At 41.0% G+C, this 27284-nt stretch overlaps 2 protein-coding genes across 3 annotated transcripts; both read left to right on the top strand.

Annotated features, from left to right (window-relative positions):
* The first annotated feature begins 2140 nt into the window (after nt 1-2140).
* On the top strand, nt 2141-10899 carry paxbp1 (PAX3 and PAX7 binding protein 1). 2 transcript variants are annotated; one of them, XM_072446093.1, is made up of 18 exons: nt 2141-2554; nt 4876-4998; nt 5076-5252; nt 5587-5802; nt 5868-5968; nt 6055-6284; nt 6564-6753; nt 7377-7500; nt 8344-8437; nt 8515-8630; nt 8708-8907; nt 8990-9137; nt 9223-9344; nt 9417-9493; nt 9579-9645; nt 9731-9877; nt 10171-10325; nt 10416-10899. In XM_072446093.1, exons 1-18 carry the CDS (start codon nt 2272-2274, stop codon nt 10531-10533), a joined length of 2688 nt encoding a protein of 895 aa, XP_072302194.1. In that variant the 5' UTR covers nt 2141-2271; the 3' UTR covers nt 10534-10899. The 2 variants fall into 2 exon arrangements, with proteins under 2 accessions (XP_072302194.1, XP_072302193.1); XM_072446092.1 differs by having other exon boundaries at nt 5868-5977.
* Nucleotides 10900-11411: 512 nt separating this feature from the next.
* Nucleotides 11412-25908, top strand: slc7a1a (solute carrier family 7 member 1a). Its single transcript, XM_072446090.1, has 13 exons — nt 11412-11539; nt 16256-16511; nt 16889-17071; nt 17155-17313; nt 17662-17839; nt 18020-18153; nt 20997-21219; nt 22814-22950; nt 23287-23389; nt 23674-23879; nt 23949-24100; nt 24188-24296; nt 24367-25908. The coding sequence occupies exons 1-13, from the start codon at nt 11516-11518 to the stop codon at nt 24540-24542; spliced, it is 2040 nt and encodes a 679-aa protein (XP_072302191.1). The 5' UTR covers nt 11412-11515; the 3' UTR covers nt 24543-25908.
* The last annotated feature ends 1376 nt before the right edge of the window (nt 25909-27284 follow it).

The raw sequence follows: 27284 nt of genomic DNA, 5'->3' as shown, positions 1-27284 counted from the left end.
GAGTACCTGATTAGCATCTAAATGCCCTGGTCCTGGTCCTCTACCTTTCCAGGGGTTCAGTATTCCATTATAGATACCAGGGAGATTGAATCTTAGCCCTCCATTCCTGTTTAAAGAAGGTCTTTCTTTTTTAACAAAAATAGCTTCCTTGACTCCTCTTTCAAACCATCTTTTTTCCCTGCTTAAAACCTTCACATCACCGTCTTCAAACGAGTGATTAGAGGCTTCAAGATGGAGATGCACGGCACTCTGTGGTCCTGAACTTGTATTTCTTCTGTGCTGATCGACATAGCGAAGCCACAGTTTTGGGGCGGAGCCTGAGATGACACTTTTGTAACAATCAAGAAACAAGAGGTGGAAAACCTTCTCTGATCACATCAATGCTGTGGACCCACATATCAGGTTTACAAGAGAAGACGCTAAGGAGAATCGCTTGGCCTTTCTTGATTGTTCCACGATCAGAGGAGAGGACGGGAAACTCCAAATAGAAGTATATAGGAAACCTACACACACGGACCAGTATCTGCTCTTTGGTTCCAACCACCCACTACAGCACAAGCTGGGTGTGATCAGAACCTTACAACACAGAGCTCAAGGTGTGCCCACCAGCTCAGAGGGCAAGAAGAAAGAGGAAAAACATGTCCGAAATGCCCTCTCAGCCTGTGGTTACCCCGCTTGGGCTCTCAACAGAGTGAAGAGAACCAAGAAGTAGGACAAAAGGGAAACTGAACAGGGAAGGAAGGGTGTTTCTATCCCTTATGTGTCTGGCCTGTCGGAAAAACTGCAGAGAATTTTTAGACAACACGAAGTCCCTGTTTATTTTAAACCAGGAAACACTTTAAGACAAAAACTGGTTCACCCTAAGGACAAGTTGCCGACTCAAAAACAGAGCAATGTAGTTTATTCGATCCAATGCAGTGAAGAAAGCTGTAAAGAACGGTACATAGGTGAGACTAAACAGCCTCTACACAAGAGCCTCCATCAGCACAGAAGAAATACAAGTTCAGGACATCAGAGTGCCGTGCATCTCCATCTTGAAGCCTCTAATCACTCGTTTGAAGACGGTGATGTGAAGGTTTTAAGCAGGGAGAAAAGATGGTTTGAAAGAGGAGTCAAGGAAGCTATTTTTGTTAAAAAAGAAAGACCTTCTTTAAACAGAAATGGAGGGCTCAGATTCAATCTTCCTGTTATTTATAATGGTATACTGAACCCCTGGAAAGGTAGAGGACCAGGCCATGTAGATGCTAATCAGGTACTCAGGGTGGTTGAGCCAGGGCCTCACAAAGACAAAGAGGTTTCTAATAGCCCATTAAGATTCTGAATAGGCTCGGTAGATACAAGGGGGGAGTTTCTGTTGAAACAAACAACTCTTTCTACTCCAGGAAGGCTCCTCCCAATGGGCTGGTCCTACCACAGAAGAGTATAAATATCGGAGTTCCCGACCTAAATTCTGTTATTGACAATGACTCTTGGATGAGAGTCGAAACGTCTATTTTTTTCTAACTGAGTCCAGATGACTACAACTGAAGCTTTTTCTACTAAATATTAATATCTGTTAAAGACTATAAAGACTGGTTGGATAAAGGTATATGGGCTGTAGTCCATTTATGGGATGACAATGGCAGAGTATTAGAATTATTATTATTATTATTATTATTATTATTATTATTATTATTATTATTATTATTATTATTATTTTACATATGGTTGGATTATAGTACATACTAATATATCCAACCTAAATTAAAATAGCATTGAAATTGGAATCTTTAGCATGATAAAAAATACTGAATATCAGTGAAATAATTTCATACTCATTAGGACATTTTATACACATAAATGTAGATAAAAGTAAACCAACATTGTATTGCTTTCAATAATTAATTGATGTCCACATATAACTCTTTAAAAGTAATTTAATGTATAATTGAATGATTTACTGAAAAGCTGAATATTTATATGAATTAACATCCACAGTTGTGATGCTGCTTAATGAAGAAGATGAAATGCAATTTAGATTTTTGAAATAAAAAAATAAAAACATAACATGTCCCCTTTAAGACTCCGCATCCTTGCATTACGATCTATAACCACGTGGTGGCAGTGTTCCGCCGCGGTGGCCTTGGACTCATCTCTTAATTGAAGCGAAGAAACCGGAAGGCAGAAGAAAATGGCGGAGCGGTTAAAAGAGGATCATTTAATTTTGGGCTAATAACAATAACCCAGAACTGAACAGAGCAGACACACTGCTGCGACATACACAGAGCAAAGATGTTCAAGCGGGCGAAACGAGCCAACCTGCGGCGCAGAAATGAGTCTGACGACGAGGATATGGAGGACCGTAAGGACCACCCGCTGCTAGCGCCGACCATGTTCGGGCCTGTGGCGGAGATCCCGTTCATGGGCACGTCCAGCGCCGCGGAGATCAGCCACACCAACGGCTTTCTCTTCAATAACATCAGCAAACCCGTGAAGAAGGAAAAGAAGAATAAAGACCTGGCTCCCAGTCAAGGGCCCACGGCTGTCAGCGTGCTGAGTTTTGAAGATGAAGAAGGTTTGTCAGTGTCTGGGGCTCATTAGCATGTTAGCTCGATTGTGCTACAGCAGGATGTGGCTGTTAATGGCACGACTGTGGGGAGATGTCTGATGGCAATTTTACTAGTTGTTATTGCGATTAGATGTGCAAATTATTCATATTGTGGGTTTTTGTCTGTGCCGAAGTCTTTATTTTGACAGGACTGTTGCACTTGAGATGACGAGAGACATTCGGTAAACTCACAAATCCCGGAGTAACCAGGGCTGCACTATTGGGAATTAAGTGCTGTAATATTGATATTATTGTTACGTTTGGATTGATCTTTAGTGCGGACTCGTGGTGCATAGAATAAACATGTATATATGTGTATATATATATGTATATATATATATATGTATGTGTGTATATATATATATGTGTATATATATATATGTGTATATATATATATATATATATATATATATATATATATATATATATATATATATATATATATATATATATATATATATATATATATACATACATACATACATACATACATACATACATACATACATACATACATACATACATACATACATACATACATACATACATACATACATACATACATGCATACATACATGCATACATACATGCATACATACATGCATACATACATACATGCATACATACATACATGCATACATGTATGTATATATGTATATATATACATACATGTATGTATATGTGTGTATATATGTATATATATACACACATGTATGTATATGTGTGTATATATGTATATATATACACACATATATGTGTATGTATGTATGTGTGTGTGTGTGTGTGTATAATAACACACTGTAATTAAAACGAATCAAAGATGAGACTAAGATTTAGTTTGAACAGGAAAAGAAAAATGATAAATAAAAACAATTGTACATTTCTCTGAGATAAAGGACCTCAGTGATACTACAATATATTTAGTTTGTTGCGTTATTGATTATTGCCTCTGTGAATTGGGGTAATGGTATGTTTTTGGTTTACTGTGTAGCACTAGCAGCTAACATACATGTGCAACAGAGCCTTATCTAAAAAACAAAGACTTGTCTTTAAAATAAACTGAAGTCAGTTTGTTTAAACTTGGCGCTGCTGTTGCTTCTCCTCTTCTCTGCACATGCTCAGGGCAAAACCTGCAAACATCCTGGATTCTTGAGTGTGGTTTGATCACAGATCCATGGGTTTGAGGCTGTGTGGGCCTCACAGCACATATGCAGACCTTTTTTTAAAAGAAGCTCCTCTTCGCTCTGCTTCTTAGCCTTATTTGAATATATTTCGGACCAATTTAAATATATATTTGTGACACGCGGTCATTTTAAATGTTTTGTGGTCAATCACTGCCTTGACTGCAGGTCACTGGGAGAAACGAGTGGAACGCTCTATGTAACAGTCAGTTTCCTCTATGAAATGAACACTGAGCACACTGCACACTGCACAGTGGAGAAATCTGTGGATTATTGTGCCGCAAAGAAGTGATTCATTTCAGAGTAAGTAAGCGGTTTCTCATCTTTACATTTACAGATGAGATAACCTTTATTTGTCCCACAATGGGGAAATTTGAATGTTGCAACACAGATAACGGCCAGTAGATTATAGATTATAAAGAAGGCCCTTCTTATCAGTGTGTACATCACCCGTTGTACCGGGGAATATTTCTTTTACTTACTTACTTACTTTTAACAAATCAGTGCCACTAGTATTATTGTGATGAGACATTACTTTTGTTTTACAATGACTTGTATTGGTTAAATCCACATTTTAAATTTGGCTTAGAGTAAAATTTAGTTTGTTCACCAAAACCTGTACATCGGTCCAGCCTTCTCCTGCACCTCGGCCACTCTGCTGCGCTGTGCAGGAGCCGAGCGTGAAGAGGTCCTTCCATGGTTCCTTCCCGGTTTTAGCTGTCCAAGTAGTGCCTGATGAGAAAAAAAATCGTCCTTGATGACAAAATCACAGCCGATGGTCGATATTCAAAATGTTTGTCTGCCGGCCGATAAATCTCATAGTAATTTATTTTGGTACAAGCCTACGTAAGGACATCAAAGGTGAAAATGAACTGCAAACTAAACTAAACTCCTTTACCTAAAAGTCCTCTCCCTAAAACACTTTGATATCTTGTTGAATCCAATTACCTACAATATAATTGCATAATTTATAATTGCATTAAATAAAGTGTAATTACAATCCAAATTCAATAAATTGTGCAGTTCAGTCATTGAAAGGTATAAACTTGGAAGAAAATATGTCTCACCACTTGTTTTGTTTTTTCTGCTTCCTTTGTGTGCAAACAGAAGGATCTGAGGTGTTCAGAGTTAAGAAATCCACTCACAGCAAGAAAATTGTTAAGCAGCTTAAAAGGGAATACAAGGAAGATCTGCAGAAAACGGTTCCTGTGAAACATGAGAATAAATCTGGTATGTCATTTCTCTTTCTATGCATTGTTGATGTTGCCAAAACAATGACTCATTCCTATATTACACAACCTTTTCAGAAGCTCATCCTGTGGCCGTTATCAAAGAGGAGGTTTCCAGCCGCCCTGAGAGTGACCACGGCGAAGAGGAGATGGAGGTGGACAGTGCTGATGATGCAGAGAATGTGAAGAGTGTGCCAAGAAACAGCACTACCGGATCATTCAATACACCATCTACTCTGAGCACACTGAAGCCAGGTACGCCGCTAACCACTGTATTTCATGTCCATGTGTATCGCTCACTTACCTAATGCATTCCCAGCATCCTAAATATTCATCGCGATGAGGTTATACGTTTTGCCCTCCCGAGTAAAGCTAACAAATATTAACATGCTAACGGCACACTTCCTGCTTTTTGGAGAATAAAACGCTGTATAGTTAGATGCAGAGAAAGCGCTGTGCTCTCATTTGCACCCAAATAGATGCTTTTACAATACATTTGGACTGGGGCACAACAGATTTGACTTGATTACATGCAAAACATCTGGAACATGAAGTAGTACAGCGTCTTTACGTGTTCTTTTTCACCTAGGGGAGATACCTGATGCTGCTTTTATTCACGCTGCAAGAAAGCGTCGTCAACTGGCTCGAGAACAAGGTGTCGAGGCGCCCCCGGCAGAGCCAGAAGTTTCCAAGCGATTAGTACGCGAGGAGGACCAAGTCAGCGACGATGATGATGATGAGAAGAGGATTCGCTTCACTGGAGTAAAGAATAAAACCCAACGTCAAAAAATCGCTGAAGAGATTGGTACGATACTAATTGCTACAAGCCCAATTAAACAAAATACTATACACTATACTATGATGTTGCAGGAATTGAAGGCAGCGATGATGAAGCGCTGAATGCAGGTCAGGATGAAGAGGTCAGCCGCTGGGAGCAAGAACAGATCAGGAAAGGAATCAGCATACCACAGGTAGGCCTGGTGAGACAAGCCCCTGTACAATGCTTTAGTGAAGTGGTATTTCACCTTTTTCTAATCTCTTTTTGTATTGTTCTTAGGTTCAAACAGCTCCACCAGAGGACAGCACAGTGTATTACCAGAGCGGATATGAAAGCCAGCCCTTTGGTGCATCCTACAACATGCCCTTTACATACAGCACTGCGACCCCGCAGCTGGCTCTGCCTGGGAAAGCTCTTATCAGGACTGATAATGGCACCATGCACTATGGGATGCCAAGTGCCAATACTCCTGTATCCATTGATATGGTAAAGAAACGCCTGCGGGAGAGGTAGGTCCAGTAAAAGGCTGCAGCAGCGCCCACTGTCAGTCCAAGACACAACATAACTCTTTGCAGATCTAAGAGACAGATTCATAGCAGCTGTGACACTGAGGAGTTATGAAGTATTAGTGTGTTTTAGTTTTTAAACAGCTCCCATAAGTGCTGTACTTTGTAGTCATGAGGATTTCATTGCCATGTAAACGATGTGCTTCTATCTGACATGGTTGATGACTGTAACAAACCTTGTCACAAGTTCTTCTTCCTTCTCCCTGTGTGCTCTGTCTGTAGGCTCTGCCAAATGCGCGCAGGCCATGAAGGAAACCTGAGCCGCTACAAACAAATCAAGGAGGACCTGTCTTCTTCTGAGAGCGCCATTCATGAGATGGAGGACACTTCAAATGACAAAGCAGATCAATATAAATTCTTGCAAGAGATGCGAGGGTATGTTCGAGACTTGCTTGAGTGTTTCAGTGAAAAGGTAAGGGAGAAACTGTGCTGTGTTCTTTCAAGGTGTCAGTTATGTATAATGTGATCTGTTTCTAGATGCTAGTGCTACCCACGTGCTAATGTGTTTAATGTCCTAACATTTATTAAAATACCTAAAAAGACTATGGCATGAAATGAATAATACATTTCACGCTGTTATCAGCAGTGGTTGAGGGCAACACACATTTAATTCTTTACTTCTTAATCCTACTGCAGCAACAATGGACCAAGGGAGACCCTCTGCTTGTAGTTCTACCATGCTAACACCTCCTTTATCCTCACAGCATAATTAAAGAGTTTATACAGAATACAGAACTAATATGGGAAAGCATATTAGTACTAGCAGAAATGCAGCATTAAAAATGCATGATATGTGTTAAAACAAAGTTGTACCAGTGCTTTGCTAATGAGGCGAGGTCCTTGTAAGTGTCATTGTGTTGGCTTTATATTATTCTAAATGCATATCACTTGTAAATGACAGTAGTTTGACAGGACTGTGATTTCCAGCTCTTTTATTGTGTGACATGCTTCTGTCCCGCCAGCGCAGCAGCGGTAGTGCTTGGGAGCCCCACTGTTGTTTGGGCCTGATATCACAGAACGCATCATATCTTTCAGATACCGGCCGTTCTGGAGCTGGAGGCTGCCATGCACCAGTTACTAAGGCAACGGGCATCTCGACTTATCCAGAGAAGACAGGATGATATTAAAGATGAATCGGCGGAGTTTGCAAGCCTTTCAAGTCAGTCCATCTTGAAGGTTTTTAAGATTTATTTGAACAGCCTTGTTGGTTCTGTGTGTGTGAGCGAGTCTTGGTCTATCCTTTCCATTTCCCCGTCATGTTTACCGTTCTAGTGTGTTTGGGCTTGAACTACAACCCTGCTTGTCATTCAGTGGGTGTTGAGCATATGAAAAGTGCATTGTTGGGGCTACTCCCTGTCTGCAGGAGTGTTACAGTCACAGGATGATTGTAAATCGGCTCTGGTGGCACTGAGCCGCTAAGTAAAGATGACATAAATATAATAGTCATTTGTCATTGTGGCTTTGACTCTGTAGCATGTGAAAATGAAGACAGGTAAGTGACAAAAAGGATTTGCACTTAAACAAATGTTTTTTTCCTGAATGTTTTTATCAGTAGTATCACTTTTCTATTCATTTAAAATACATTTGAATCTGTTAAATAGAAAAAAAATATATACAAAAGATCCTTTATAAATTACAACTTATCAATTACTGAGGTAAATGTCAACTTTTTTTCAGTAATCAACTTATCTTTATCTAGTCTATAAATGATGCGAGACATGCCATGTGCAGAGAGAGGAAGTTTTATGACGCAAAGTAAGAATTATGATCGAAAACATGTTAAGTGTTTACTAATGAACGTAGCTGAGTTGATACGATTGATCTGCCCAGATGTCCTCAAGCGGAATCTGGGTCAAGTCTGGGTCAAATGTGGTCTTAAGCCTTTTGAGATCCAAACAACTGATCGATTAATCAAAAGAATAATTGCTAGATGAATCGACTAGCAAAATAGTAATGTGTTTCAGCCCTGAGTTTGTCCTCACATAGGCCCTGTTTGTTTCAGGTAAGGCTGTCGTGGCTCCTAATCTAGGCCGGGATCGCGCTGTCCTGCAAGAGCACAGCCGTCAGAGGAGGATCGCAGAAAGAGAGGCGCGAAGGTACGAGGACTTACAACCAGCTGTTCACCGAGTCATTCTAGTCATGATATAGGGAAATATAGAATGATTTTGGGCAGGACTCGGCGGCGACAGGCGAGGGAGCAGAACGGGAAGCGAGCCGAGCACAAAGAAGGATTGTCTTCTGACGACGAGGAGACCACCACTGACATCACCAGCTTCAACATGGAGAAAGGTACCGCAACATCATTGTGTTTTTGTTCATTCAAGCACAAATACAGACCCTCTTTGACTAACTTTACGCTCCCGTAGATCGAATTAACAAAGACTGCAAGAAGATCTTTGAAGACGCGTTGGAAGACTTTCATTCTTTAGACTTTATTAAATCCCGTTTCGAAGTGTGGAGAATGGTGTACGCCGACTGCTACCGAGAGGCTTACATAGGCCTCTGTCTGCCCAAGCTGTTCGGTCCTTTAGTTCGCCTGCAACTCGTTACATGGAACCCGCTTGAGGTAGATCCAATGGTGTCAACCGACGTACCTGTTCGCTTTGCGTCAATCAATAAGCGTCTGTTGTTTTTTTCTGATGTTCCAGGCCGAGTGCGCAAACTTTGAGTACATGCTCTGGTTCGAGTCGCTTTTATTTTACGGCTTCGAGGAGCACAGCGTGTTAACAAAGGGAGACGCGGACATCAGTCTGCTGCCCGCCATCGTAGAGAAGGTCATCCTCGCCAAACTCACAGGTAGCTGCCACTTCCAAGTTCCAGAGTCATCGCTAAACCCTCATGTTATTTTTGTTTTACATTTGCCGTGTCTTGCCTTTGCCAGTGTTGGTGGAGCAGGCGTGGGATCCTATGTCCAGTAGTCAGACTGCAAGACTGGTCAGCTTTATCCGCAGGCTGATGGCAGAGTACCCCACCGTCCTGCACGGGGAGAACAAATTCACTCAGGTAACGTCCCGTACGTTGTAGAGGTTTTTGTCTCATTATGAATCCGACCTAATCATTTTCACCTCTGTGCAGGAGCTGTTAAAAGCAGTCGTTTTACGTAACCGGAGATCCATCGACGAAGATCTCCTTTTACCTTTGTACCCCAAAAAGTAAGACAAATAAATACATAAATAATCATTATAATCGTGTATGGACGCAGTCTCACTTTTGCTTGTTCGTTGTGTGTGGTTTTAGCGTAATGGACAACAAGAATGGCAGCCCATATCTGTTTTACCAGAGGCAGTTCTGGTCATGCATCAAAGTATGGGAATCGCACTTACACGGCTTCATTTGAAACGACAGACATACTAACTAACTTTGGGCTCTTCTTTCCTTGTTTTCCTCAGCTTTTGGGGAATATCCTAGAGTGGGAGGGCGTCTTGTCAACCTCGACCCTGAAGGACATGGCTCTGGACAGCATTTTGAATCGGTACATCGTGTCCGCGCTGCAGACCTCCGACTCCACAGAGGACAACATCCTGAAGTGCCAGAAGGTAAACGGCCACGTATTAAGCTAGTTTTGATGATTCGATGGTTAAACCTAAAGGAAGATTACATAACCGCGTAGCTTAAGGTCAAATATCCTTGAAAATTCACGCATTAAGCACTCTACAACTACTTGTCGGTACATGCTCCCAAAACCAGAATGTTCCTGTACCTTTGAGTACGTTGTGTCTTTGCAGAGTTGCACTGGTTTTTGTTTTGTTGTTGCATAACCACCTTTGAACAAGAACAGGTAATTTAAGGTAGCATATCAAGTCGTGTCTGTTCTCAATGTTTGCCTCAGGTGCTTGAGCTGTTGCCCAGACAGTGGTTTGGGACGTTGAAGGGCCAGCAGACGTTGCCTCAGCTCGAGCCCTTGTCCCGTTACCTCGCCCACTTGGCCAACACGTACTACCGCAGCAGTTTGGGGGTTTCGGACGTGGAGCGGCGCGCTGCCAAGTACGTGCACAAAAACGGAGACAAAATGCATCTAAAAACAACGCTGCGTATTTATTTTAAAGTGTTGTGTGTGTACATTTCTTCTGACAGGGAGTTTATTAAAGAAGTGGTGAAGATGCTGAGCCAAATAAACGCCTTGGACCATATTCTACACGTCACAACGGCGCACGGGCTGAAGGAAATCAAGCAGCTTTGGGAGGTCAAATGAGGGCCTCGACCTGGATACTGAAGTACACTTGTTGACGTCAAAAGCTCTTTAGAACGTTTTGGGTGTAAATAATGTGAATAATGTACATTTTACTTAAACAAAACAAACGTTAACGAGAAGAGGCCTCGTCTTGCCAGCCCTTAATGACTTCACTGTTACATTATGCTGGCAAATGTATTCAACATTTTTCAGCTCAGATGATATTTGGACATGGTGAAAACAAACTCCTTTTTGATTCGACACATTCTCCATTTTGGTGACCCACTGCCTGCCCATTAACACTGACTGCCTCCTTTGTGTGTATATTTCCTTACTTAGTGTTTTATTTGTTTGTGAATAAAATTTGGCTTTGAAAGAATGCCAGTGTAGCCGATTAATTTGAGCACTTACGATGCGTGACAGTTTGATGTCAGTTCTAAAGGAGATAAATAAGAATGTCCATTTGCATAACTTCACCAGGACTAAGATTGAAGAGGGGAAACATTCTGAACAATGGATGCTGTAAATCCAGTTGCTTGGTTTCCATTTCTGAAGAGAGCCTTGCATAATAAAGTGGAACATAGCTGTGATTTGTGATTCATCTGAGTGTCCTGTCCTGAGGGTCCTGTGAGTCCTGAGCCAGGTCCTGTAAGGGTCCTGTCCTGTGAGACTCCTGTGAGGGTCCTGTGAGTCCTGAGCCAGGTCCTGTAAGGGTTCTCTGAGGGTCCTGTCCTGTGAGGGTCCTGTGAGGGCCCTGTTGTCACTTGGGGGCGTCTCTAAGAACAGCTCCAGACGCGGGCGGGGGCGGGGCTGCGCGTTGCGCCCCCTCCTCCACCTAAAACGCGCTAAACACCGCAACCTGAAACCTTCAAATTCTCCACTTCCAATCGCCAAGTCTCCGCGCGGACCACAGCCCTGTAAGAATGACCTCCAGCTTCAGTTTGCGGGTTTTATTATTGTTTTGAGCAGAGACGGTTTGACTTTTGATCTGGATCGCTCCTTCATGCGCTTGCGCCGGATCAACAGGGTAAAGTAAAGAGCACTTTTACGCACGCGTCTTTTCACTTTGCCTTTCCCCCCAGTTGCTTAAATTATATTTGGCGTGGCTGCCCTCGTGGTTACGACCTTGTGTAAAGTCGTAAAATGTTAAAAAGCCGTGCAGCAATAAGCCACATGGCCGGGCTTTAAAACGACTGCACCGGGAAGCAACAAAGCATGGAAGCTGGAGAATTATTATTAAAATGACACGGGTCTATATAACTACTCTTATTGTCTTATCTATTTATCTATCTACTTCTAAATGTTTTGTTTATTAAGCAATTGCACACCCCACTGCTTTACATGTGCAAAGGTGCAATTCACTACTACTACTACTACTACTACTACTACTACTACTACTACTACTACTACTACTACTACTACTACTACTACTACTACTACTACTACTACTACTACTACTACTACTACTACTACTACTACTACTACTACTACTACTACTACTACTACTACTACTACTACTACCACCTTAAATCTGGTGCTTGAAGTATCATGAAACGAGATCACTGCTTGAACATGCATTATTCTTACTATTCTGTGACAAGCCTATATTTGAGCCTGTTACATATATTTTAAGGTTTTTGACTGTTGACCTTGTATCCATTCCAAGATTCGAGCACATGATGTTCTTTTCTTACACAATTCATCAGATAAATTTCATCAGACAGATTGTAAAATATGAAAGATGTGAGCACGAACATGATCATGTTCAGGAAGTGCAAGAGATGTAAATGACACCCAGCATGACACCGTGTGCAGCCCAATATTCACTGGGATTTCTGCATAAAAGTTTTGAATAACAGTCTATTCTGGATCAGTGGCTCCCTCACACTTTTCTGTTCAGTATTGATGACTGGACGCTGAACCTTTTAACTTTCCAGGAATCTGACTGGTGTGATGTTATGTTTTTCTGTGACTGGAACTGCTGTAATACAGTGTATTAGGTGAAGGTGACCCACCGACACCACAACAGAAACACGTGCCATGCTTCTAATGAATACACTGAATACACTGAGTATATTGTAGTGAAGCATGATAAATACACAACATTCTCGTATACTGAACACTCCATCAGCTGAAGCAGACCAGAGGCTCCGCATGAGAAAACAAAAAGGGTGAGAGAATTCAACCTGTCCTAAAAACCAAACCATTTGTTCAAGAATAATGCTGATCTTAGTAAGAACCTGCTGAAGTAAACTGGAGGAAGAGAAGGCCTCACAGCTTTAAGTGCATTGGTACATTACATAAGATCACCGGAAGTGGGACATGAATAGAGATCCCCAACATGTTTAAGTGGCCGAAGAGGAGGTGAAAAAAACATATTTAGAGTTAAAGGCCTGAAAATAAATATTCTGTGCCTATTGTGCAGCTGTGGTTCAAGCGTGTTTGTTTGATGGAGGTTGGCACAGAGTTATAGCAATAATGCTGTTAGTCTGCCTCGGGGCATCTGTGGCTCGAAACCAGCTCACCACAGCTGGGTGTAAATGAGGAGTCAATTAATACTGCAATTGTGAAGCAAATCTAGAGTTAAGGTCTCTATCTACCTCAGTGTTCTGAGATGTAATTCCCTGCGCTGACAATTTGCTGAACGTCTATCCCACTCTTCACCCCGATTCACACTTAGAGACACACACTGTCTAAAAAGCTCTTCACTGTGTTGCAATATTATGCCTCTCTTTTTCTCTCGTCACCCTCTTTATTTCTTTTCATATATTTTTTGATTGTGCTGGGGTATTACTTGGCAGCCTTTAAATGTCAGAGCCTCTCCGATCTCTTGATTGGTTGATCGGGGCACATCCCTCTTTCTTATTCCTTCTTAGATGTCAAGACATGACTCCTCATTTGGTACCAATCCAGTCCGCCAAGACAAATGTAAATTGTGAAGTAAAGTAATAAATGACACAAAAAAAACATCCCAACAATATTTTTTATTTACATCATATGTTAAGTAGGTCAGTGGGTTGTGAGCTTGCAACAGCAGCTATGAAATGTTTGTGGATATACAATGACAATAATTCATATTTCCATTGGTGTCATAACTGCTAAATTGTTCCCATGCTTCGTTGTGTGCATATGTCCGTCTGCATTTGAAGTGAAAGGTTCTGGGAATAGCCCACCCATGTGATTGAGACAGATAGTATTTCCCTGCTGCATCCATCAAACATGAGTTGGTCATATGGAATCCCTCTGTGTCGATGCTTTATGGTTTCAACAGGTGATGTACTTCTGTGCTTTAGAAAAGATCACCTTGTCATTACTGTGAATGCAGGGTTAATGACATTCTGTTAATAACCTCCTAGGCCATATGAGGCTATTACAGTGTAACTCTCAACACCAACATGTGATTTAGTTTTAGCCTCAGTTGGTTATTTTTGGTAGGCTGACCCATATTTTTGCAGGTGTCATGTGTCATTATTTGAAGACTATATATTGCATAATTCACAGGTCAAAGAGAGGTCAAGCAGTTCATATAGTGCTCTGGCTCTTGTTCTACTGCACATTGTCTGTGGAACTGTGCGTGTGTATTGTTTCATAGTAAAGAAAATTGCAACTATTGCACATGGAAATTTAGCAGGAGGCTTGAGGGCCAACAACAAATGGTAGTCCATAGACCCTTGATTTTTGTCCAAACCAATATCAGACCATACTTGTCCCTGTCTTTGTCACAAACCTCCTGTCCACCATCTCCAACTGCAAAGTATTTAAAATCCATTTTCACGGCACTATGCTGTCCTTATGTAATGCTCTGACATTTGAAAACAACAAAAAAACATATAAATGTTCATCTGGTTTTGCATTCGGATAACAACTGTGCTGCCTGCAGACCCATCTGTAAGTACAAGTGAACAATGTATGGTGCTCACAGGAGCAGCTCCCTGTGCCCCCTTTAGACAGAGGTCATTCCTCCACATCTACACCAGGCTTTGTCCTCTATATGAGAACCAGTTCAGAATCTTTTTCTTCTGTGTGATCAAGTTGTCCCCTTCACATTATTATTAAAAGTATAAGAATAATAAAAATCAATAGCAGCAATAACCACTGCAATAATAATAGTTGCTAAAAAAATAAAAAAAATATTCCTCCTGCTGTCCAAATATACAAATATATGTGAAGATACATACATGCACATACCCAGCATACGTACTGTTTATGCACATACATATATACCTACATCATTAATATACACAGAAACAGCAATATGTACATAATATGTAGTTTCATACAGTTAATGAAGTTTAATAGAGGTCAGTATATACAATATACATTTATGTAATATAAGATAGCAAAAATACCACTGAAAAATAAAGTAAAATGTTATAGTAAATACCATTTCAGAATCTTATTGCCATTGTCAGTAAACACATTTCACAAACTAGGAATTTGCCATGGCGATATGATGTAACGTGGTAAAAACAATTATAATAATAATAGTAAAATATAAACTATGATCAAATAACTGTCTGATGTAGTGGAATGTAATGTTTGTGTTTGACTGCTCTTTGCTGCTGAACTCAAATTTGCCGCAAACGTTTGTAAGTTCTATTCAGCCCTGATTATTATATTTTAATCTTCATTTAAATAAAATGGCATGTAACGTCTGTTGGTAGATTGTCTAAACTGAAGCAGACCACAAGAGCATTGAGCGTTTGCGTCATCATGTCAGTTACTCTGGTCACTGTGCCACCAATTTCAGGTCATGTAATTTTCCTTTTAGCTCTATCGTACACATCACATGTCAGACCTCCTTACTTAACTCATTTAAAGTGTCTTTCCCATACTCTAGCCAGTGTTTATATTTTCTGCCGTTAGATAATGTAATCTTGAAAATGATCTCACTTCTGAGGAATGTGCATGGGTCGTTTGACAACAGACAAAGAACTTCCCCATACTTTGTGCTTGAATGCATTTGTAGTAGAGACTTTGTACCATTTCCACTGCTATTGTAAGTGTAAGCTTGTTCCAGATGTTCTCCTTCTACTGTTGTGACCCTTTTTCAGGGGCTTTTCCATGTCTCCTCTGTCTCTTATGTAACATTTGTCAGCAACACTAGTGCATTTGAATGGACCCCTAGTTTTTTGTCCAGCTGAACTGATGTTACATAAGTGGTTTGGTATGACCCTCTTTTCTACTTCCAGTCTAGTGCATAAATTACTTTCTTTGTTTCCTTTTTAAGCAATGGGCTGTAGTTTAAACATATGGGTGGGAAATAAGTTTAGATTAGAACTGAGAAAAATGAGATTTATGTTCCCCTCTATTTGAGGTCAAGCAGCTCTTTGGCCATTTTCAAAGGGTGGAGAGAAGGCTACACTTGTAGTCATTGACTGTCTTTAGTGTGTGGGTATTGTCGTGTTTTTGTGGTTTTCTGCTCTTGATGTGTTTGTTTTCTTTCCTTTGCTACAGAACAGGAACTTGCTGGGAATTATTTGAGTTAAAACAAGAACACATAGTTGTGGTCAAACTGAAAATGTATTATTATTCATTATTAAACGTTGAATATATTCTGAAATGTAATGTAAAATATTAATTATTTTTCAAGGAGTATATTGAAATAAATAAAGTGTCCTTACCCACCTTTAAACTGTTAAAATACCAGCACCCAAAACATCCGTGGCTTTGTTAATGTATTTTACAGACATTTTGTTATGATCAGAAACCATCACTAGTCTTCATGTTTTGTCTCTTCTAGAAAGGGCAGTGTGTAACCTTTCCCCCTCCTGGCCCCTCCCCTCCTGTTCCTGCGGCCCCAGTTTCACTGATGGCGTTGGGAAAGCTTGTGCGTTTTGGGAAGCAGCTGCTGAGGGTGAAGGCAGTGAACTGTAACACAGAGGAGTCCCGACTGTCCCGCTGTCTCAACACGTTCGACCTGGTGGCGCTCGGCGTTGGCAGCACTCTGGGAGCAGGAGTCTATGTGTTAGCTGGGGCTGTGGCCAGGGAAAACTCAGGTATGTTGAACTGAGGTCTAATTGAATTTAGGTCATTCATTTTTTTGTCAGAAATTCTATTCTATTTTCAAGCATAACTTTAGGCCCACCTGCCTTATAATGCTAATGAATTACTTAGAATATTCACTATTATACAGTAATACATCTGAATTCCTGATTATTAACCACCTGTTGCCAATGTTCCTTTGAATATCTGACCACAACAGTCTGGGACACCCCACAGGAGCTGCTCTGGCCCTGTGGTTTTACTATTACTACTTGGACACTCATGTGCTTTAGCTTAAAAGCCTGGTTGAAATGGACTTAAACTGTCAGTGGTCATAATGTTATTTCTGATAATGTAAACGTCTCTTACATTTATATCTTCTCATTTGTAGGACCTGCGATAGTGCTGTCTTTCTTGATAGCAGCATTAGCTTCAGTTTTAGCAGGGCTGTGCTATGCCGAGTTTGGGGCTCGGGTTCCTAAAACAGGCTCAGCGTATCTGTACTCATATGTGACAGTGGGGGAACTATGGGCCTTCATCACAGGCTGGAACCTCATTCTTTCCTATGTTATTGGTGAGACACTAATACATTTCATTATTTCAAGGGGCTCACATTTTACGTTTCCTTGAAGAGAAAACATTTATTGTGTTTTTAAGGCACGTCCAGTGTGGCCCGTGCATGGAGCGCCACCTTCGATGAGTTGATAGGGAAGAGAATCGAGCACTTCTGTTCCACATACATGTCCATGAATGCTCCAGGTGTATTAGCAAAATACCCTGACATGTTTGCTGTTATCATCATAATCACACTATCAGGTAGGAAGCATATTGTTCACTTTAATACACAGTGGGCGTAATATATGTATGTATGTCTAGATATAGATAACAATATGGGTCTCACGATTAGGTCAAGAAATGAAAATAAAAAAATGTAACAATGTATTTAATCTATTCTTTAATTGAAGACTATAATGCGCGCTCACACTAGGTCAAGCAAACCGTGCCCAACCACGGAAAGCCTCAATAAACTATTCTTCATTCCTTCGACATCATTTGTTTTGCAACTTACAGTGCATGGTTTATTTGGGGTTTCCGGCCTGAAAAGTTAGGTTTAGGGTCTTTGTATTATTTTACATCTTCTTTTTACATATAATTCTCCTCCAGGTTTACTGGCATTTGGAGTCAAAGAATCAGCAATCGTGAATAAAGTGTTCACTTGCGTTAATGTCCTGGTCCTATTGTTCATGGTGATCTCTGGACTGGTCAAAGGGACTTTGAAGAACTGGCAAATAGACCCCGAACAGGTCCTCAAAGACAATTATACAAGTAACTCCAGCTTCAAGTAAGCACCTGCCATCCAGTTAACTTATGTAATATGATTTGAATGTCAAACTATTTTACCATTTCCCAATGGTAGTAATTGGGAAATTGTACTAAGTACTAAGTACTAACTAAGCAGTAATAACATTGTCATTACTAAGTAGTGATTTGTCTTACCCCTTTTTGTGCATTTCATTGTCAGTTTAACAAATATTGTGGTGACCAAAGAGCAGTTGGGTGTCGGTGGCTTTATGCCGTTTGGCTTCACTGGGGTCCTGTCTGGAGCTGCCACCTGCTTCTATGCTTTTGTGGGATTCGATTGCATCGCCACCACAGGTCAGTGAAGTGTGCGTGTGTAGAAGTGCGTGAGTGTGTGTGTTTAGAAGTGCGTGCGTGTGTAGATGTGCTTGAGTGTGTGTGTTTAGAAGTGCGTGCGTGCGTGCGTAGAAGTGCGTGAGTGTGTGTGTTTAGAAGTGCGTGTGTGTGTAGAAGTGCGTGAGTGTTTGTGTTTAGAAGTGCGTGCGTGTGTAGATGTGCTTGAGTGTGTGTGTTTAGAAGTGCGTGTGTGTGTAGAAGTGCGTGAGTGTTTGTGTTTAGAAGTGCGTGCGTGTGTAGATGTGCTTGAGTGTGTGTGTTTAGAAGTGCGTGTGTGTGTAGAAGTGCGTGAGTGTTTGTGTTTAGAAGTGCGTGCGTGTGTAGATGTGCTTGAGTGTGTGTGTTTAGAAGTGCGTGCGTGTGTAGAAGTGCGTTTCTAGAAGTTCGTGCGTGTGTAGAAGTGCGTGTGTGCGTGCGTGTGTGTAGAAGTGCGTGTGTGCGTGCGTGTAGAAGTGCGTGTGTGTAGAAGTGCGTGTGTGTAGAAGTGCGTGTGTGCGTGCGTGTAGAAGTGCGTGTGTGTAGAAGTGCGTGTGTGTAGAAGTGCGTGCGTGTAGAAGTGCGTGCGTGTAGAAGTGCGTGTGTGTAGAAGTGCGTGTGTGTAGAAGTGCGTGTGTGTAGAAGTGCGTGTGTGCGTGCGTGTAGAAGTGCGTGTGTGTAGAAGTGCGTGTGTGTAGAAGTGCGTGCGTGTAGAAGTGTGTGTGTGTAGAAGTGTGTGCGTGCGTGTAGAAGTGTGTGTGTGTTTAGAAGTGTGTGTGTGCATGTAGAAGTGTGTGCGTGCGTGTAGAAGTGTGTGCATGTAGAAGCGCGTGCGTGTTGAAGTGTGTGTGTGTGTAGAAGTGTGTGCGTGCGTGTAGAAGTGTGTGCGTGCGTGTAGAAGTGTGTGCGTGCGTGTAGAAGTGTGTGCGTGCGTGTAGAAGTGTGTGCGTGCGTGTAGAAGTGTGTGCGTGCATGTAGAAGTGTGTGCGTGCATGTAGAAGTGCGTGCATGTAGAAGTGTGTGCGTGCGTGTAGAAGTGTGTGTGTGTAGAAGTGTGTGCGTGCATGTAGAAGTGTGTGCGTGCATGTAGAAGTGTGTGCATGTAGAAGTGTGTGCATGTAGAAGTGTGTGCGTGCATGTAGAAGTGTGTGCATGTAGAAGTGTGTGCATGTAGAAGTGTGTGCGTGCATGTAGAAGTGTGTGCGTGTAGAAGTGTGTGCGTGCGTGTAGAAGTGTGTGCGTGTAGAAGTGTGTGCGTGCATGTAGAAGTGTGTGCGTGCATGTAGAAGTGTGTGCGTGCATGTAGAAGTGTGTGCGTGCATGTAGAAGTGTGTGCGTGCATGTAGAAGTGTGTGCGTGCATGTAGAAGTGCGCTCTTAGCATTACATTCAAACCACTGACTTGAGTCAGCCCTGGGGGTAGGGAGTGGTGTAACTGGATATTTTGAACTTGTCATATCCTAAGCATGTCTAAACATCCAGGAGTGTTACATAAGTTAGGAGAAAAAAGAAAATCACATGTTTGCCCTAAATCTTTCATTGGTCATGACAAACAGACCAGGCCCTGGAGAAGTCTTTTGTATATAAATCAACCAGTGGTCCACCCTGAACCCTACACCTGTAAATAACTTCTCAGTGCATTTAAAGAAGCAATTTCTCTGATTGTTTCCAGCTTGACTTTTGGCTGCACCCCTGGTATTCACCTCCCCATTTTCCCTGCAGTCTGATTGGTTAACCTGACACTCACTGTAAATTATTGCTTCAGTTTAGTGGGGGGCGGATCTGTCACACTATCCAAAACAGCCCGTAGTAATAATATCATATGTGCATGTAGCTGAGTGACATGCGTATATGCAGGCTACGGTGCTTACAATAGTTACACACATACAGAGCATCTGTCATGTGTGCGTAATAAGAGGAAAAACAGAAACACTTCCACAGTCCATCATCTTGGTGTAGTACAAGACTGGAGTGTTGGTCTAAGTGGAGCAGTTGCGTAATCGCCTGCAGCTGAACGGCTTCGGGAAACATAAGCTCCTTGTCCAAACTGCTGAAAATAAGTTGTGTAGAATGTGGCTCAAATGCATCTGTTTTTGCAGAACTATTGGAAGTGTGCCAAAACACTAGCTGATAATGTGTTAGTAATCCCTGTTAAACAAACTAGACTTGATCATAAGATTAACATTAACATTAAACTGGCCTGTAAATACATGAGAATGTGTAGAGAGTTTAAGGTACGTTCACACGCCTGTCTCTCGACCTCAGGGAGACTGTTAGACACTATACTTTTGATTTTAGCAATGTTTTTTAGATGGTAAAAAAACTGCTGATTTGATGTGTTAGTTAAAGTCTTGAGTCCATTATTACTCCTCAATTTATCACTTGATATGTAGGTTTTAGAGCGAGACGCTGGAGGTTTTTCTTTGTGTCGGTGGCTCGAAGACAATCATTTCAGTCATGTTTGAGTTTAGCTGGAGAAAGCTGTTCTGCATCCTCACCCTGATCTTTTGAATGCAGTGAGACTGGTCCATATTCACCTATGAGTGTCATCTGCATAATTTTGGTAGGACACTGCACTCTTGCGTATCAACTGTCCAATCTCAACAAAGTACTCCCTGTCTCTAGTTATGCTTCAAACAAAATTAATTGCTTAAGTCATTCACATTTTCAACCAAGTTAAAAATCTATTGTTTTTGATTCGACCTTGGTCTCTGACTTCACTCTCAGCCCCCCATTCTCAACTATTTTAACTAGAGCTTTGGCTTGACCTCAAATAGGTATAAAAGACATGTAATAACATGTAATAACACATAATGTACCTGTACACAGGTGAGGAGGTGAAGAACCCCCAGCGGGCCATCCCCATAGGCATCGTATCGTCTTTACTCATCTGTTTTGTGGCCTACTTTGGTGTTTCTGCTGCTCTCACCATGATGATGCCGTACTACCTGCTGGACAGCAACAGCCCTCTGCCCGTGGCCTTCAACTACGTGGGCTGGGGAGGGGCCAAGTACGCGGTAGCTGTGGGTTCACTGTGTGCTTTGTCTACAAGGTAAGTTTACGCACAAGTTTACGTACAATGGCTCACAGTAATCTACACCCAATCTTATCATAGGGAAATGTATTACTGCTTTGATGTACAGTACTGTGCAGAGCATGAGGATATGGTCAGCTAAAAAAAATGTTTTGCCCTGTACTGTAGGTGAATTAAATGTGCTCTTTTAGACTCCTGTACGTTTTCACTAACTGGACATATCTGATGATACTACTCTTTTCCTGGTCTCCCCCTGCTAGCCTGATGGGTGTTATGTTGCCCACCCCTCATGTGCTCATGGCTGTGTAATGATGGGCTGCTTTTCAAGTTCATGGTGTGCGTCAGTCCCAGCACCAAAATCCCACTAACTGCACCCCTCACCTCAACACGCATGTCTAACATAACTACCACTTTGCATGTGCTGCCTTACAAACTGTGGTTTCCCAAACGAATAGATACAAACGTATAGGATATATAGGATAACACACAAAAGGCAATATGTAAAAAAAAAAAAAACTATTACTATCTTATTTTTTTATTTTTTTCCACAATTCATTCTTAGTATTTTCAAATAGTCTTTTAGAGGCGACTAAAGAACCAAAATATAAACAAAATATACAATCCTCCAGGCCTAGTTCAGATATGGAGATGCTCCTGACAGGTGGCCCCTGCAGCATTTAAGGAAGGGTCAAATGAAAAGGACAAATTTCCCTGTGGGGCCAATGAAGTGTACAACAAAGAAGACCTATTGTGCTTTTGTCTTCTATATAGTTCTAATCTACAACACCCGTGGATCAATGTTATATTTTGATCATTTTAAATTGCAATATTGATCTAAAACAAGTCTGCTTACCTCTGCGCAGAAAACTGCCGTTCTGTTTTGCGCCGGCCCCTTTAAGGTGCGTCGCCTTATGGAGAGCAGCAGATCTTTAAAATTTGTGTCAAAATGGCTACGCAGCGCTGGAAAATAAAGTTGCTGAACGATCGGGAACCAGTGAACACAGGATTTGTCGGAGGAACGACGTCTTGTCTGCAGCAGAGTCCAGATTACACAAATATTCAGCATGAATCACTCTAAATAAAACTTTGAGTGATTTTAATGAGAAGAGAAAGCAATCTTAATATGGTTAAAAGCTCCTAAAAGTGGATTCTGCAAAATAGGTCTCCGTTAACCTTAACATTTGCTTGTCACAGATCATGTATGATATTAAAACTATATATATTGGACGTAGTATAATTTGCAATGATTGATTGATTGATATTTATTAATGTTCAAGACGTTATTTAAACCTTAAGTAAGTATACAATTTTAATTCATCATTTCATAATTGTACTCCTTGAACTGAAACACTTTTAAAACACATTTGTTCTTACTTTAACATATTAAAGTGTTATAATTGAACACAAACCTCATTTAACCTATGATCAATACCAAACAGCAATAATGGCATGAAAAAATGCATGTTCCACTGAAACCCACACCTTTCCTTTTTGGCATCATACTCATAATGACACACACAAATTGAACTGTCAAAACAATATTTAATTTGGTCTTCTCTTCCAACGTCTTTGTCCAAACTCTTCTGTCCCTCCAATCACCACACTCCCTCAGTCTGTTGGGTTCCATGTTCCCCCTGCCCCGTATAATCTTTGCAATGGCGCGGGACGGCCTGCTCTTCTCCTTCCTGGCCCACGTCAGCGAGAGGAAAGCTCCCGTTACATCCACTTTTGCTGCTGGCGTGATGTCGGGTAAGACAGGGAATGCATGTCCAGCTCAACAGAGAAAGTCCTAACGGGGCGCTCAAAGAGGAAGGTTTAGGTTAAAAGGCCTACATGGACTTCCTGGTATAACCTGCATGCAAAAGACTATTTAGGTCATAACACTTGAAAAAAATAAGTGTCCTTGTTTAGAGCCCTCTTTCTTAGATTAGCTGTGTTAAATGATCTACACTGTTGTGAAAGGATGTGGGAGTGGACTCATTTATACTCTTGTAATTTGAACAAACTCAGGACAGGACCAAAACCACACAATAATAGGACTTTGGAGTCATCCTAACTCCCTTAAATCATAGTTGTTTTTCACAGCGATCATGGCCTTCCTGTTTGACCTGAAGGACCTGGTGGATCTCATGTCCATAGGAACACTGTTGGCCTACACTCTGGTGGCAGCCTGTGTCCTGGTGCTGAGGTCAGTGTGCCCACATTACTGTTAACTTCTGGTTACACACACACACACACACACACACACACACACACACTACTGTTAAGGTGACCTGAGTCTTTGTAGCAACAGTATGATCATTGTCGTTTATGTTTTAGATACAACTTGTTGTTTATGTTTAAAGTCGCCAGGCCTGGGGCAAATGGCCCAAAACCCATTTTCCCTGTTATTGTTGTGAAGTAATTGTGTAACTGAAGCGGATTTCTTAGTATCTATCCATGACCAAGTCACATATCTGTATTTTCTGTCAGGTACCAGCCTGAGCAGCCCAGTATGAGCTATGAGATGGCCGACACTCATGAGTGTATGGAGTTTATTGACGGCATCAGTATCCCCAGCATGGGCATGCTCCCGGGAGTGGAGGAGAGGCTCAGCTTCAATAGCATCATGTTTCCTGATAACCCAGAGCCATCTGCACTGTCCGGCTACATTGTCAACATCTGTGCGTCCCTATTAGGTAAAGGCTTATTCACACATGCTTACACAAAGCAGGGAACCCAAATGTGACATTTCCTCCTCCTCTCAGGGGTTTTGATCCTGGCCTTCAGTATCCTGGCGGTGCAGGGCGGTTTTGCTCCATGGAACCTCTCCGTCCTTGCTCTCATTTTCATAGTGTGTTTGCTGTTGGTCTTTGTCGTCTGGAGGCAACCAGAAAGCAAGACTAAGCTCTCTTTCAAGGTTTCAATCTCTTGTCTTCTAAATTTGATGCAATTTATTCACTAAAGATGGATTGTCTGATTGTCTGTCTCTTGTTTCCCTCCTCAGGTTCCCCTCTTACCTTTTATTCCTGTTATTAGCATGTTCGTTAATGTCTACTTAATGATGCAGTTGGACTCTGGCACCTGGATACGTTTTTCTATCTGGATGGCCATAGGTGAGATGAATTAGATTATTATGAGCAGATTTCTAAATGATTACGTAACATTTGTGTTCCTCTGTTGAAGGTATGGTTATTTACTTCTGCTATGGCATCCACCACAGCGCTGAAGCTGCAATCAACCGCTCTTCTCCCGACGCTGAGATGCACAGTCTTAAGTCTGATCGTGAACTGGACTCAATGGCTCGAGAAAAACAAGCTTTCCTTCACGACAGTACAGATGCTTTGGAAGAAGAGGACTGAGGATATGAAAAACACTCACTTTTAACTGGACATTATAGGGCCCAAGTTTGGATGGCGAAGGACTATTTTCTCAAGGTTCTCAAGGCATTTTAAAACACTTGTTCACCTGCAAAGGAGCCATTGTTTGTTCCCATGGTGCAATGCATTACACAATGGGGACAGGTCTGTAGTTTGGTGTGCGTGGGATTTGAGGGATATTATGTTTTCCAAATCTGATCAGCATCTCATTAGTGCATAATCCTCATACATAAAATGGACAGGCACTGCAGGAAATGTTGAATGTGCCAAATCTTTTGTACATACGCCATGTTGAAGTGCTGCTTTAATCATCTTGATCAATTGCACAATCTACTGCAACACTCCGCAGCTGTCAGAGAGGGTCTATGTTTACCCTGACATCGGCCCAGGTCAGACCGGGAAACGCCTGTAGAGCTGCAGCTAACGGTTAGGCTCCACTTGTCTAATCCAACTTGTGGTTTGGGTTCATTCTTTTCTTTTTTTTCTTTGAATAACAGTTAAAATTCAGACAAGGCAATCATGGTGACTGGCATTATTGCCACAGGAGAAAAAAAGGAGTTGGAAGATAAATTTGTTACATGATGAAACTGAACCAATATTAATCTGTTGGCTTTTATACTTTAGCACGTTGAAACTTTTGACTGTCCTGGCTCGGTGTCTCCTGGATTTATCGTTTATGATATTCTTTTTTGAATTCTTTGGTGTTTTGTTTGATCATGTGCTTCTAAGAGGTATTATTATTAATATAGTATTATTATAGAGGTATTATTTTTCTGGTATAATTTGAATGTATTGCTGGAAATGTCCTTGAATTCTTGTTTTCAAGGGGTAAATGTGATTAAATGGTGACTAAAAGTGAACTAAGCTGACTCTTCGCTACAAATAATTTAGAACACATTTAAATCATCAAGCACATCTAATGTGAAATAAGGGAATGTATTATATAAAACATGTAGATAATGTTTATTTCTTGGGGTAAATTATTTGTAAATTAGCCAGTGCCTTATGCCGTGTCTGTTTGCTTCGTTGTATGTGGCTTTTGCTTCAAATGTGGCCTTGAAGACTTGCTTATGTTGTATATTTGCTTTCATCATTCTCTTCTCAGGGAGGAAAACAACTGCCTTTGCATTTCTTTGTCATGTTTATTCATTAATTATTATTTTTATAGGAATATTTGTGTGATTGACAAAAACAGGTCATTTTAGGTTGGGATCTACCGCTCACAAAAACACATTAAGTGCAGTATGAAAAGGCCTACTTCTACATGTGTTTTACAGTGGCTATTCAGATGAATGTTATCCTATGTCTTTCAGATTCTTGTGTTTACGTCTGAAATAAATATGGTGATGATATCTAATAAAAGTCAAGTTGTGTAATTTGCCTAAACAGGATTATAAACCGCTGTGTTACTTGATAATGTGGATTTATTTTTTTCTAATGATTGCTTTGTTTGGTGGCATTGTGTCTATGGTAAATATTTATCACAGTTTTATCAGTCCAAGTGGACTTTTCACGCACAATAAATAGTTTTAAAATGAATTAAACAGCATAAAGGTGTCATAACTATTTGGGTTGTTTGAATGATATGTCATCTGCAGCCTGTGTCCAACCAGGAAGTCAAATTATAGGCCTGTCATGTGTGCTTATAATTCACCCAAAGATTTATTTCTATTCATTATTCACCATTTCTGTAATTTTGTGATTTGTGGCTTGTACATAGGAATTCCAAATAGTTGTGTTCTTCTCCCTTTGCTAAGTCAAAAAACATCCACAATACCATATTTGGTAATGCTTTAAAATACTGTTCCAAGCTATTTATAAGGCGTTAATAAGCACCAGTTCAACACCGTGCGTCTACGAGTGGCAGCTCGTAGACGCACGGCGTAGACTTTTTAACACCAAAGCAATGGAAGGAGTACTTTTACGGACTACGACAGAGTCTGAGGACAAAGCACTGGAAGTCAAGGCACTGGAAGAAGAACTTTTAGGACTACGACAAAGTCTAAGGAATAAAGTCTGGCGGTAATGCAACACTCGGATGTCAACCGCCATAAAACAACAACAACAACAACAACAACAACAAGAACACTTACAAGGTGTTTAGTACAATTTATCACTTTAACTTGAAACTAACGGGGCACTGCAGGATGTTTTTGACATTGGCCTCCCACTCAGTTTTAGAACAGATCGGGGTCAGTGAACCATTGTCAGTGAACAGAATTCACAAACTAGGAACTTGCTTTGGCTTTAAGGGGCAACATAGAACAATTAATAATAATAATAATATTCCTTTTTATTATATTTTTCTGACCGCCTGCGCCGGTTTGGGGTTGCGGGTGACTGGAGCCTAGCCCAGTGACTTTGGGCCTTTGGGCGGGGTACTCCCTGGACAGGGGCCAGCTCGTTGCAGGGTTTAGAATAATAATATACATATAAACAACAATAATAGCAAAATATATCAAAACTTTTTAATTCACAAATAAATTAAAATAGACTTGGTCTGAATATAATGTGCTTTGGCATCATAACTCCTGTCGTGAACACAATAAATGGATACCTAACAAATACTGTACATGTTTTATTAACACGCGCCTGTTTTTTGTTTAATGGCTTAGCATTTATAGTATTATAAGCCATAAATTCTTGCAAATGCCTTATAAGTGCATAAAAAAATAACTGGGTCAATCTATAAAACCGGTGTCTTTTGGCCTCAGAAATGTTGAC

This window comes from Eucyclogobius newberryi, unplaced genomic scaffold (assembly GCF_026437365.1).
Source record: "Eucyclogobius newberryi isolate DKJ021-1_F unplaced genomic scaffold, fEucNew1.0.hap1 SCAF_15, whole genome shotgun sequence".
NCBI classification, from domain to species: Eukaryota; Metazoa; Chordata; class Actinopteri; order Gobiiformes; family Gobiidae; genus Eucyclogobius; species Eucyclogobius newberryi.
The sequence above is the reverse complement of the archived record's forward strand: the minus strand, read 5'-3'. Positions and strand labels throughout refer to the sequence as shown.

Bases quoted from the DNA above. Each gene is read 5' to 3' on its own strand.
- paxbp1 (XM_072446092.1), top strand. From the start codon at position 2,272: ATGTTCAAGCGGGCGAAACGAGCCAACCTGCGGCGCAGAAATGAGTCT. The intron at 6,285-6,563 runs GTAGGTCCAGTA...CTCTGTCTGTAG, and splicing joins AAGAAACGCCTGCGGGAGAG to GCTCTGCCAAATGCGCGCAG. The intron at 10,326-10,415 runs GTACGTGCACAA...TTCTTCTGACAG, and splicing joins GTGGAGCGGCGCGCTGCCAA to GGAGTTTATTAAAGAAGTGG.
- slc7a1a (XM_072446090.1), top strand. From the start codon at position 11,516: ATGCGCTTGCGCCGGATCAACAGG. The intron at 23,880-23,948 runs GTAAAGGCTTAT...TCCTCCTCTCAG, and splicing joins CATCTGTGCGTCCCTATTAG to GGGTTTTGATCCTGGCCTTC. The intron at 24,297-24,366 runs GTGAGATGAATT...CCTCTGTTGAAG, and splicing joins TTCTATCTGGATGGCCATAG to GTATGGTTATTTACTTCTGC.